This window comes from Ambystoma mexicanum, chromosome 4p, assembly GCF_040938575.1.
Source record: "Ambystoma mexicanum isolate Mex_15411 chromosome 4p, UKY_AmexF1_1, whole genome shotgun sequence".
In the NCBI taxonomy this organism is placed as follows: domain Eukaryota; kingdom Metazoa; phylum Chordata; class Amphibia; order Caudata; family Ambystomatidae; genus Ambystoma; species Ambystoma mexicanum.
This window is the reverse complement of record NC_090927.1, coordinates 989,099,900-989,112,789: the sequence shown is the minus strand read 5'-3', so window position 1 is coordinate 989,112,789 and position 12,890 is coordinate 989,099,900. Positions and strand designations below refer to the sequence as shown.

Here is a 12,890-nt window from a genome sequence, read left to right as displayed (position 1 = left end):
CATTTATCATAACCCGCACCGGGTACTAATGTTATATCACAGCTTTACCAGACACGATGTGTGTGGAAGCTTAAGAAGGACCACCATTGTCACACATGGTAGTTCTTCTGATGACGATTGTTTCTACTTACAATCTGCCAATGAGTTGCAAATGATTCTGGTAGAGGCAAATGGTGTCGGAAAAAAAAACACCCTCCTAAATTAATAAGTAAATTAAATATGACCACATATGAGAATGGGGGTCCCTCTTTGATTTCACTACACACTTCTGATGAAGCTGTGATATAACACAGTGAAACACGTGTTGAGGATTTTGTGTTCCATATGAAAATTATTGTCGAAAACAGGAATTTGTTTTGTGTCAGAGAAAATGGATTCAGGAAAAATAATACACTGTGAAATACAAAATAACCAGTAACAGACTGTTAACCTTTTTCCAAAAGAAAGAAATGCCATATGCAACTAACACAAGACAAATATATCCCCTCTTTCCTAGCATTCGCCTTGGCAGTAAAAGGTTGTATGCTGGCCTGCAGAACACGGTGCCCCCATTTTATTTATTCGAGCTGGGAGAACTGATATCAGCCTTTTCCAAATTACAGCCCATTGTTTGTCGAGTTCCATGTACATTGCACATTTCTATCTGTAGCAAGCCAAGTGTAAAGTATATTTTTGTACATCACAATTAGAACATGTTCCTTCGAATGCATTGTGTCCTGCCACGTATTCCTCATCTTATGATTTCCATATCTAGCTTCTTTGGCCATTTTCTGCAGCAGAGGGTGCTGCGCGTCCATGCTTGTCAACTCGATGTCCCTCGAAGCCTCTGCCTCGATGTCGACGACATCGATGGTATAAAGCGCGCACATCGACCATGGCTTTGGTTCTGTTTTTCTACAAAAGCTATTGCTGCGGATACAGTGCGATTCGGTTCCCTACGAGAATCTTTGATAAAAATATTACAAATGGCATTGTAATCCGCATCATTAACTCCGAGATCGAGGTTTAAGAAGTGCCAGGACTGTGGGGCGAAGATGCCCCTTATCCCATCGGGTGCGTCTGTGGGGCCTGGGTTCCTCTCACGCTACCTTTGACTGTAAGGCCTGTCTAACAATGACGGTGAAAGCCCTGAAAGAGCAAAGGGTAAAACTAGTGGCAGGTAGGTCTAAATTCCCATCGACGGCTCCGTAGCAAAGAGTCTTCAGACGAGTTTGGAAATATTTCTCCTCGTCGAAAGAAGACAAAAAGATCAAGATCATGCAGTGGTTCTCACCACTCGTCATCTATGCAGTGTTCGAAGAAAAGGCACCATAGGCCGCCGCCTTCATCATCGCCCAGTTCCTCCCCAGAACGGGTCAAATGCCAGACGAAATAAGCCTATCCGGCTGAGTGGGAACATTTCTGAGTAAAAATGATGAAAGTATTTGAGAATGTGCCCTTGACCCCATTGAAGACTCATGAAATCCATGCCCAGGTCGAAAAACTCGACAAGAAAAAAAATAAGGGCAAAACCTGTGCACTCTCGGACCCGGGAGGCAAGGAAAATCTCCTCAAGAGAGGTCGAAGGATCCCTCAAGTCGCGACAAATCTCCTTCGAGGAAGAAGTCATTGATGCCCTCTGTGCTGAAAGACTCCTCATCTGGCCCTAAAATGTCCTCACTTCCACAAGCATCGAAACCCGCGCCACGGTAAAAAATCTCTGCGCCGCCCACAACGCCATCAAGGATTATTGAAAGGTCATACACACCACTACAAAGAAAGGATTTTTTAAATCACTTTCTTCTGTTTATGAGGAGGTAGAACATTACTCTGATTCACGTCCCTTTCGCCCACAATATGGAGCACCTGAGGTCCCTGAACCTTTGATTTCAGAGGAATCGAGGATTACAAATCTACAGGAGTCCCTGCAAAATGCAAGTGGACTAGATACGTCCCGAGAATTAGAATTTGGGAGACTTGATCCTACTGACCATACAGATGGTTCTTACAGACATTTAATGCCCAGGTTGGTGGAATACATGGAGTTTGAAAAGACCCACACCAGTATATGAGCAGGATGATCTTACAGATATCATGGATACTGAACCCCAGGAGGATCCTATTCTTCCCTTTCATGTGGCTCTGCAAAGGCAGGTAAATACCAATTGGGAGATGCCAGAATTAATTCCGGCAGTAAATTAAAAAAAATCCAAATACAGGGCGTCCAGTAGTGACCCCAGTTATCTGAAGAAACATCTGAATCCTGAAAGTTTGGTAGTGCAGGCTGCCATGTCCACCTCAAAACAAAATTATTATCCAACTATTCCCCCAGACAGAGATGACAAGCGGTACAACGTTTTGGCCAAGAAAGTTTTCTATGCCGGCAGTATAGAATGCTACATTCACGTTGGCTAAGTTCCCTTACAGGTTTCGACGCTGCTGACAGTATCAGCAGGTCAATGGTGGCTAGTACATTAATGCACCGATTTGCCTGGTTACGAAAGTCCGGTTTTGCTCCAGATGTGCAATCCAGACTTCTTAACATGCCCTTTGATGGCACACATTTATTTGGTAGCTAGGCTGACGAGAGCCTGGAGAAGCTGCAGACCTCCAAGACAGCAGGCAAATCCATTGGTGCTGCTATTAGACAGCCCAAAAACCGCCCCACCAGGACACCTTGGAGGGGTAGGTCCTTTCGCTTTTACTCTTCAGTTGGAAAGGGGGGGGAGGACTGTCGAATCAAAGAGGTCAAAAAAAGAGGTACTAAGACTGCCCAGGCAGCGGCTTCTTTTTACATCGGCCACTGCTTCAGCCGCCCCAAAACCTCTCTGAGGCCTTAGCTCACAGGACCCTGGTGGGAGGCAGACTCTCACTGCATAAGAATGGCGAGGCCTTACTTCAGATGCATGGGCATTGGAAACAGTTGCCCAGGGTTACTGCCTTCCCTTTCTAAAAAAGCCTCAAGGGTCATCCACTTGGGAACCGCTCTTTCGAATTTCCAGATCCGCTGCTTATGCAGGAAATCCTGAACCTGCCAGAGAAAGGTGCTATAGAGCCAGTACCTGTAGTGGACAGGAACATGGGTTGGTACTCCCGGTACTTCCCACTTCTCAAGAAGGGCAGAGGATTGAGACCCATTTTGCACTTAAGAGACTTAAACAAATTCCTCTGGAAGGACAAGTTTAAGATGGTTACCCCTTCTCAGATCCGTCAGGCCCTCCAGCTTTGGGACTGGATGGTATCATTGGACCTTCAGGATGCTTACTTAAATGTGCCAATCCATCACAAGCACAGACTGTACCTGAGGTTCGCCATTGGCGCTTCTCATTATCAGTTTCGAGTTCTGCCATTTGGGCTGACCTCTGCCCGAGGGCTTTCACCAAGTTGATGGCGGTGGTGGTAGCGAGTCTCAGGAGAGGGGGGAATTCCTACCTGGACGATTGGCTGATCTCATCTCCGCTAAACCTGTCATTCTCTCCACGGACTGGCCATCTTCCTCAACAGAAGTCCCACATGCTACCATCTCAAAGGCTCCAATTCATTGGAGCAGTCTTGGATGAATCCCTGGGAAAAGCCTTGCCACCTGAAGTGAGGACTCGAGACTTTCTGAGGTTGCTCGGCCTCATGGCACCCTGCATTTTTCTGGTGCCAGAGGCGTGCCTGAGAATGAGATTTCTCCAGTGGGCTCTCGGGACTCGATGTTCTCAATTCTCAGACAGGATGTCAGATCTCCTTCAAGTTCCAAGCGGGGTCGCACAGGATCTCCTGTGGGAGGCCTGCAAGGACAACATTCTGAATGGAAAACCTTTTTGGCAGCCATGGCCGGAGATAAAGGTAGTAACGGACGCCTCACTCACAGGGTCGGGAGCACATGCCAACGATCCGATGATCGGCACTCGTTGGTCTCCATCAGAGTCCAAACTACATATCAACATTTTGGAGCTGAGGGCAATCAGACTAGCGCTGAATGCCTTTCTGCCCTCTGTGCAGGGAAAGAATGTCCTGATAATGACGGACAACATAGTGGCCATGTACTACCTCGACAAGAGAGGAGGCGTAGGCTCACTACCACTGTGCAGAGAAGCAATGCAGCTCTGGTTCTGGGCTATTCAAGCGGGGATCTCCCTATCGGCAGTTCACCGAACCGGAGTGGCGAATACGGCTGTGTATGCTCCGAGCAGGCAGAGCAAAGTCTCCCACTAGTGGGTACTAGCTCAGGAAGTCCTTCAAGAGATAGTCACCCTTTGGGGAACCCCGCAAGGGGGTCTGTTCACGACAGGTGTCAACCGGAAGTGCAAGCAGTACTGCTCAAGGGAATTTTCCCAAAGAGGAGCTCTAGGGTGCACGTTCATAGTGGACTGGGAGTTACCACTCCTATATGCGTTTCCTCCATTCCCTGACATTTCTTAAGTCATCAGAAGCTTGAGGACGTTCAAGAAGTCCATGATCCTAATTGCTCCGGATTGGCCCAGGAGGACGTCGTACCCGGACCTTCTGGACATGTCCATCTTCCCTCCAATACGTCTTCCACAAAGAGAGGATCTCTCTCTCTCTCTCTCTCTCTCTCTCTCTCTCTCTCTCTCTCTCTCTCTCTCTCTCTCTCTCTCTCTCTCTCTCTCTCTCTCTCTCTCGGTCTCTCTCTACAAAATCCTTGTACCGCTGCCGTTGGAACAAATTCTGCAGCTGGTGCAGGGATAAGAATGAGGATCCGTTTACATGCAGTACACCTATGGTGTTAACATTCTTATTACACCTGGCAGATCTGGGGCGCCAGGTTGGTACAATTAAGAAGTATCTGGCAGCGCTCTCTATTTTTAAGTGCACCTCTAAAGAGGTATCTTTCTTCAAGATCCCAATAGGTATACAATTCTGAAAAGGACAGACAAATACATTTCCTCTGGTCCCAATTTGGGACCTCAACTTGGTGTTGAAATTGTGTGCTCCTTTTGAGCCTATTGATTCCTGTCCTTTATTAACTTCAAAGACCATCCTTTTCGTGGCCATCTTATCACCCCGAAGTGTCAGTGAACTTCAGGCCTTGTCCTGTAAGCCTCTTTCTATCTTCTATAAGGACTGGTCCTTAAGGTTAAACATACATTCTTATCTAAGATTGTGTCTGAGTTCCATTTAACTCAGAAAATATTGTAACCTTCATTTTATCTTCCTCCTTATCCTGGAAAGGAAGAGGAGAGGTTACACAGGCTTGATCCTAGGCATGCACTTAGTTTCTACACCTCTAGGATGTCATAACTAAGACAGGATGACAAACTTTTTGTAGGCTACACGGGCCACAAGTTGGGTATGGCTATTTTGAAACAAACTTTATCAAGATGCATCCTTATAGGAATATCTGAAGGCTACATATTAGCTGGAAAGGGTCCTCCGGAGGGTCTTAGAGCTCATGGAATGGCTAACTCCTCTGCCTTACAGAGTGGTGTCCCAATTTGTGTGGCAGCCACAGGGTCACCCTTACATACTTTTGCCAAACACTATAATCTGGACTCTTCCTCAAGCCGAGAAGGTTTATTTGGAAAGGCAGTGGTACATTCTGTGCACACAGACCTATAAAGGAACTCCTAAATGAACATTGACTCCCTTCTCCAGGAATACATACACTGCTTTGGGAGTTCATCATAAAATGAGGAATGCACGGGAGGGCACAATCCATTCGAAGAACAAGTTACTTACCCATAGTAACGTTCTTTCGACTGGATGTTCCTCCCACGTATTCCGCATCGCCCTTCCCAAACTGACGCACAGTAGAAATTTTTAAGGTAATTGCAGTCTTCGTTCTTTCAGAAGGAGTAACTGTCGGGTGTAGGATATCCTATACACAGAAAAAATGGAACTGAAGCCAACGGTCGCCGCACACGTTTTATACTATCGATGACGTCGACATTGAGATGGAGGCCACCGAGAGACATCGAGGCGACAGGCATCGACACGCAGCGCCCTCTGCTGGAAAAAATTTCCGAAGCAGCTGAAGCAGGATATGGAAATATCGTAAAATGAGGAATACGTGGGAGGAACATCCAGTTGAAAGAACGTTACCATGGGTAAGTAACTTGTTCTTCTGTAGCATTTCACATAAATATTACAGATGACATTAGCCGCTTTATCAAAGAAAACCTTGTCAGAAGTATTCATATGCGTTTGTTTTTTTTTCTCCAGGAGATGATATGACAGGCTTCACATTGCCCTTCTGCATTTTTAGACAGTTTAATGTTTTTATTAGACTGTCGGAGAGATTCTCTTCCTGCAGATTCAGGAGACAATGTGTACTGCTTTCTGACAGTCAATCAAGAGTTGCATATCATGGAACAGGTGCCAATGGAGCTGTCGGTGGAGCCTTTTCAGTAAAGCCTGCCGGAAGGCAGAGATTTAATCTAGAAAACAACTTGAGCTTTTCTGTAAGACTAAAAAGCAACAAAATCTCAAAGAAGAACAGGAATCGGACCTTGCAGGAAGGTGAAGAGGAGGAGGATGATGATGATGACGACAACGATGACTTAGGAAAGGGTGACTTTGCCGATGAGATTGAACCAGACCCTAACCTGCCAAAAGATTATAAAGATCTTGTCAAATCGGTGCAATCCTTTCGGTACGATGTCGTAATGAAAGCTGGCCTGGATGTTGCAAGAAAGTAAGTGCAAATGATGTTATATGTGCAGTGATGAAACAACTATTTGTTCAGGATCATTTTATATAGAAGTATAACTTCTATTTTGGAACAGTGTATATGCTGTAAAGCTGCAAACATCATGTGACAATACTTAAAAAGCTACAAGTATTATTAATATGTGATTATGAAATGTGTTGGTAACATAAAAGCATTTGACCTGTTTAGGTTAAAATAATAATACTAACCTTCAGTCATTTTTAGCTTGTATTAGAACTAGTAACAGTGGTGAAATTGTTTTCATTGAAGTAAATATTTTCCAATGCAGTTTGTGAATAAGCAAACCTAGTGAGGGTGCCCCAACAAACCAAGTAAGAATCTAGGGGTGTGCCCCCTGCCTGAGAACGTTTTTAAAATAGTAGGCTAAAATGGTGCATACTACAGCAACAGCACACCTTTTTGTGAACAATTTGGAAAAACTACATATAATTTATGATCTTAGGATAACATGTGAAATATTGCAGCATGTGGCAGGTCACCTACGGTGCACAGAAGGGTATTGATGATGCTTTTGTCGACAATATATTCCATTGTCCTGCCAGTGTAAGAAGACATTTCCGAAATGTCTGTAACAGGTATTGCCAGTAATTCTGACGTATAAAAAAATATATATATTTGTCAATGCTGGCTGTGCTGATTTTTGTCAGTTTTTTCCATTTAAGAACACACTCATGTTGACTCAGCCTATAATACCAGTATTGCAACTGTAAGAAAACATAACCATGCCGGCTGTGCCATTATGACAGTATAATCACTTAAGAACTCATTCATGGTGCCTTTTCCCATATTGTCATTGATTGATTTATATACTCCTGCCCAAAAGTCTGCAGGCATCAGGGCGTGACAATTACACGTCGGGTACAAACAAAGGACAGGACAGTCGGATCTGGTGGAGGAAGTCGAGGGCAGGGTTTTATCTAATTTCTTAAAGAGGTGGGTTTAACTTGCCTCGAGTCTAAAAGCAGAAGGTAATGAGTTCCACAGGTTAGCCGCTTTTACCGGATAGGATCTTTCTAGGCCATTAGCTTGTTTGAAAGCCGGGCAGGACACCTGCATCTGATTGGAAGAGCATAATGTTCTGGCGGGGCTGTACCCACATGTCCATGCTTTGAGGTTTGATGGGGTTTTCCCAAAGATGCATCAGTGAGTCAGAGTGCATACTTTGAAATGTATGCGTTCTTTTACCAGAAGCCAATGAATATCCCTCCTATGCTCTGAAATATTAATCCTTCTTGGAATCTTTTTAACTATGTGTACAGCGTCATTCTGGAAAACTTGGCATTTTTTTAGATTTGGATTCAGAGACTTCAGTAGTGAGTTACGATAGTTGAGTTTTGATAATACAGTTACTTGGGCAATAGTGGCAGAGTTCTTTTCTGTGATGTATGGACAAATATTTTTAAGCAGGCAAAGATGATAATTGCAATTTTGAGTTATCTGGTTTATATATTTGTCTGCATTAAGGGATGCCTCATACTGAATGCCTAGGGTTTTTACTTTATTTTATACTTGGATGTTGCTATTACCAACGTTGAAACTTTTATACTTCATGCTCAGTTTGGCCAGGACCTGCCGGGATCCAAAGGTAAGCAGCTCAGTTTTACTATCGTTCAGGCAAAGCCAGTTTTTGGACATCCATGATTCAATCTGTTCATATACATTAGATAGGATAGCAGAATCAGAGGTGTAATTGCCACTGATTTCCAGAATCAACTGTTGGCGTAGTTTGTAAATAACACCCGTAGGTTCTCCAAAAGTGAGCACAGGGACCTGAGATACAGATGGAACATAACCGGTGACAGACCTGCTCCACGCGGGATCCCACGTAGAATTAGAGCCGGTTGTGAAGAGGCAGAGCTCCACTGAATTTTCGAGAAACTATTTGATGGAAAGGAATGGAACCACTTGACAGCCTCTTTCGAACAATGTTCAAGATGGGATAAGGAATGTAATAGGCATTTGTGGTCCACTAAATTGAAGGCAGCAGATGGATCTAACAAGACCAGCAATCCGACTTTGCCTTTGTCCATGATTTTCAGCATGTGAGACTGTAAATCGGCAAGAGTTGTCTCCGTACTATAAGATGGTCTAAATCCTGATTGTCTATTATGAAGAATACCATTTAATAAAAAATAATTTTGAAACTGGGAGGAAGCAAGTTTGTCTAAGATTTTGAGAAAGAAGTTAGTTTGTAATCCGTCTAAAATTATTCGGTTCTTTTGGATCAAAGTTAGTCTTTTTAAGGAGAGGGGTGACAGTAACTGCCTTGATGGAGGCTGGCACCAAACTGTCTCTAAAAGAAGCGTTCAGAAATCTGGTCAATAATGGGGCGAATAAATCTCCATGTTCAAGTATTAGCTTCATTGGGAGGATATTTTCTGGCCATGAGGTAGGACGCATAGATGATAGCATTTTCTGCATATCTGGTATGGTAATCGAAGTAAGGGAGAAGTTGGGATGTCCGTGAAATATGACCTCTGAGTCTCTGGGTCCCAGGTCAGCGTGTTGGAGCTTGAAGAGTTTTTAATTTTGTCCCTTGCATTGTTGATTTTTGCTTCAAAGGCCATCTGGAAGTTTGTACAGTCTTGGTTAGTGGGCTGAAAAATGGCATGGAGCACCTTTTGGTTTTTCTAGTGATTTTACAATCTCGGAAAGCTTACCAGTGGAATTGGAGGATTTATTGATCGGGGTGTTAAAGAAATTCTTTTTGGTGTCCACAGTTTTTAGTTTGTATAATTGATCAACATGTTTCCAAACAGTTTTATTTTCCTCTGTTTGGTGTTTTCAGCCATTTAGATTCAAGTTTGCACTTCTGTCTTTTTATGTCCCCCAGTTCTGGAGTAAACCAATTTTGGTGTCCGATATTGGCTCTTACAAGTTTTGGTCTGAGAAGAGCAACCTCATCCAGCCTCTTTATTTTCTAAGTTTGCTGGAGACAAAAAGACACAAAGTGATCGGCAGAATCAGTACTTTGAGTGTCTGCCATGATTGACATCAGACAATCTTGGAGATCTTGGGGGGCACACCTTTTTAAAATTACGACGATGACAGTCTTCAGAGGATTAGGTAGTTTAAGAGGTGGGTCTGCAAAAAGGACCTGCAACTCAATAATGTGATGGTTTGACTATATAAATGATCTTGTTCGATCTATGATAGTATTGAGGTTATTAATAACCACCCAGTCCAGAATGGTGTTTTTCCCTGTGGTGGGTTTGTTGTTTTGAACCTGGAAGTGGATGTTGGCTAATGCGGCTTTCAATTCAATTGCTTCTTTGTCTTGATTGTTTCCGCGCCAACGATTTAGATCATCCAAAAAACAGTGTCGCCCGGTTTGGCCCAACAACGTTGTTGTGAATGTGAGTGATTTCTTCATTAAAGTCTTTGATATCACTGTAAGAAGACAATTCCATACTTTCTGTGGCAATATATGCCATTATTGCCATTTAACAACTGAAACACACTCAAGAAGACTTCACCCATAATGTTTGCAATGTAGGGGCCGTACCCTAAAAGTTATCCAATAGACCCCCAGCGACAATTTGTGTTTTATTGTCCCAATACCAAGATAATTAATTTCCCAGAATCATTCTGAACCCATTGAAGTTTGCTTTGCCCATAATGCAACTGTAAGAAGACCTGGCCATTGTGAGAAACCTGATGGTGTCTCCATGTCTAGTCCTCGGGGATCTGTCATCCAGGTGGCCAGGACACGGCCATCGCTTTAGGATCCAGTTTCTGGGGGTGGACCAGTGCAGGAGGATTACCTGGATGGGGGGTCCTTGGGGAGTGGGACACCGACTGGTGAGACGTGGTATCCCCCTTCTTTGAACACATTTTCCCCATCCTACGACATAGGATATTCCAAAACACTGTCCCCTAAGCTCCCTTTACGACACAAACACTTTTGCACAACACGAAACACAGTGGACTAATGGCATAGCCGTTTACCTGACATGTCCCAATACAATGGTCAGGCAAAGTCAGGCAATTGACCAGAATCACACACACACCTGACTGCCCTTTCCCTTCCCCCTAGGGATAAAAGATGGAGCGCAAAAGCACCCTACGAGCAGTGCAGACCGCGTGACGCAAGATCTAACTCAGCACGGCAGTTCAAGAGGAGGAGAAAGACGGTGCAAGTCGCGAAGATACCAAGGGGGAAGTGACCTTACCCTTATCGACGGAGACCTGTGAAACCTCAAGAGTAAGTTAAACCAAATAGCCAGTGGGTGTTGCAGAAGATGTCACCGGTGCCCGGGCGCCTCCTCCGCTGACGGCCAAGCCGAGTAGAGACTCATGGTCCAATGGTACCGGCCTTGACTCTACAGACAAGAAAGTAAAGCAGTTCATCACAGCTGGCGAACTGTGTTGAATGAAAGTGGCAAGCAGCTAATTGAACTTTGAATAAATAAAGAACTGTTGATACTGGAAAAGGGGGAAAGCCAGCATAGCTGAATCAAACACCACGTGGGTGTGCACTCAAGAAAGGTTGGCGATGGACTGCGCATGCGCGCGCGACGCATGCAGACCTAACCGCACCAACTCCTGGCGGCCGCGGCAAATATCCTACAATTTATCCCTCTTTTGCTAAAAAGGAACACCCCAGCGGCACATAGGAGGCGGCGGACACAACAGGGAAGCAGTCGCCACATCCCCGAGGCGAATATGTGCAGGGGATGCGAGAATCGACCTGAATTCGTCAGGCTGCCATTGTGGTGCGGGTGAAGCGATCGCCCACCCCTCCCCCCCTCCGCGGCACGGCGGACACTGGTGATTCCGAAAGTGGAGACGGAGGGCACACGCTCGGCCGGGCTGACTGCAGGGCCCGGCAGTTACCCACCGACACAGCCGGAGAGCCAACGACGGTTCCCCACATCTAACCCTGGTGAAATCTACAGAGGACGCGAACCGTAGCAACTGAGGCCATCCGAGACGGCACCTTTCCCGCCTCCGACAGCACTGCGAGCAAGCGGACCCAGGAAGCAGCGTTAAGAGGCGGGCGGAATAACGCGCCATACTCCCTCCACGAACTTGGACGCCAACCTGCCTGTTTGACGCATGGCCCGCCCCCTGGAGATCCAATCCCCCTCCCCCATCAGCGAGACGGCAACGCGCGGGGTCGAGCTGCAGCACGACAGGAAGGACCGTGTGCTGGGCTCCCCTGTGGATGGAAGTTACGCTGCACACGTACCCAGCAGTAACCAGGTACGAGAGTGAATGAGGTGGGGGAATCGCCATATCTCCCCCCCATTGCCCCTTATACACTTGGGACAACAATAATACGGCTCTCCCCACGTGGCTTACGTACAGCGGAGCCGTACTTGAAGTGCGCCGGCGGGAGGCACCTCTCCCCACGAACAACGGAGCCACCTGCCCACGGTGGGCCCCCTCAGACTCTTCTCCCTTGCGGTGCAACGACCGGAACTAGGGTAGACCTGCAGCAGAACGACCCCCACGGGGCACCAACAACACGGGGCTGAGTCCCGCCCACGCTGCCCCCCCTCCTCCCCACACATCCGGCAGCTTTCGTGGAAAGGCCCATACCCACAGAGACTATGCTCCTTCCCACAGGGGAGCAACCACGAACACCCCCCCCAACGGACTCCTGATCCTCCAACAGGCGCACCAGACCAGCCAGAACAGGGGATCGACAAACACCGATCCACATAGCCCCGCCGAGGCCCGGGAGCGAAGACAAAGTGGTGGAAGATAGACGCCCGGCAAGCCCACCTCACCCTAGTTTCCACATCAATCCCCGTGGGGCACCCACACGACCCACCCGGGCCCAAACCCTCATACTAATTACCGACTCGACCATGGGCAAGGACAAGGCCAAGAGGCAGACCCTGCAGAGTAAAATGGACCTGTACACAGTGGAGGCCCCCCCTCGCCAGGAGACACAAAGCTTGGCAGAAGCAAGTGTCGGAGTAGAAACTCAGGACCCCCAACTCTCCTTGAATGACCTAATGAAGGCAATTGGGGACTCGAGAACATCGCTAGAACTCAAGATAGGTGGAGCCTCCACAGAAGTGTCTCTCCTACGCCAGGATCGCCGCAACCTATCATCTAGGGTCGGAGAAGCGGAACAAAGAGTGTCGGACACAGAAGATAACGTCCGCCAGTTGGAACAACAACTCGCCATAATTGCCCAAAAGGTCAACCAACTCGAATACCGAGCCGAAGACAGTGAGGGCAGGGCATGACGCAATAACCTCAGGATTCTTGGGATCCC

The 12,890-nt window shown here is 46.4% G+C and overlaps 1 protein-coding gene across 2 annotated transcripts in view; it reads left to right on the top strand.

Moving 5' to 3' along the window:
- Nucleotides 1–12,890, top strand: part of MTRES1 (mitochondrial transcription rescue factor 1) — a 184,682-nt gene that overhangs the window by 45,664 nt on the left and 126,128 nt on the right. For both annotated transcript variants that reach the window (XM_069606571.1, XM_069606570.1), the window contains exon 2: nucleotides 6,151–6,622. In XM_069606571.1, coding sequence (XP_069462672.1) covers nucleotides 6,159–6,622 — 464 coding nt within the window. In that variant the 5' untranslated portion in view covers nucleotides 6,151–6,158. The remainder of the gene's footprint in view (nucleotides 1–6,150; nucleotides 6,623–12,890) is intronic.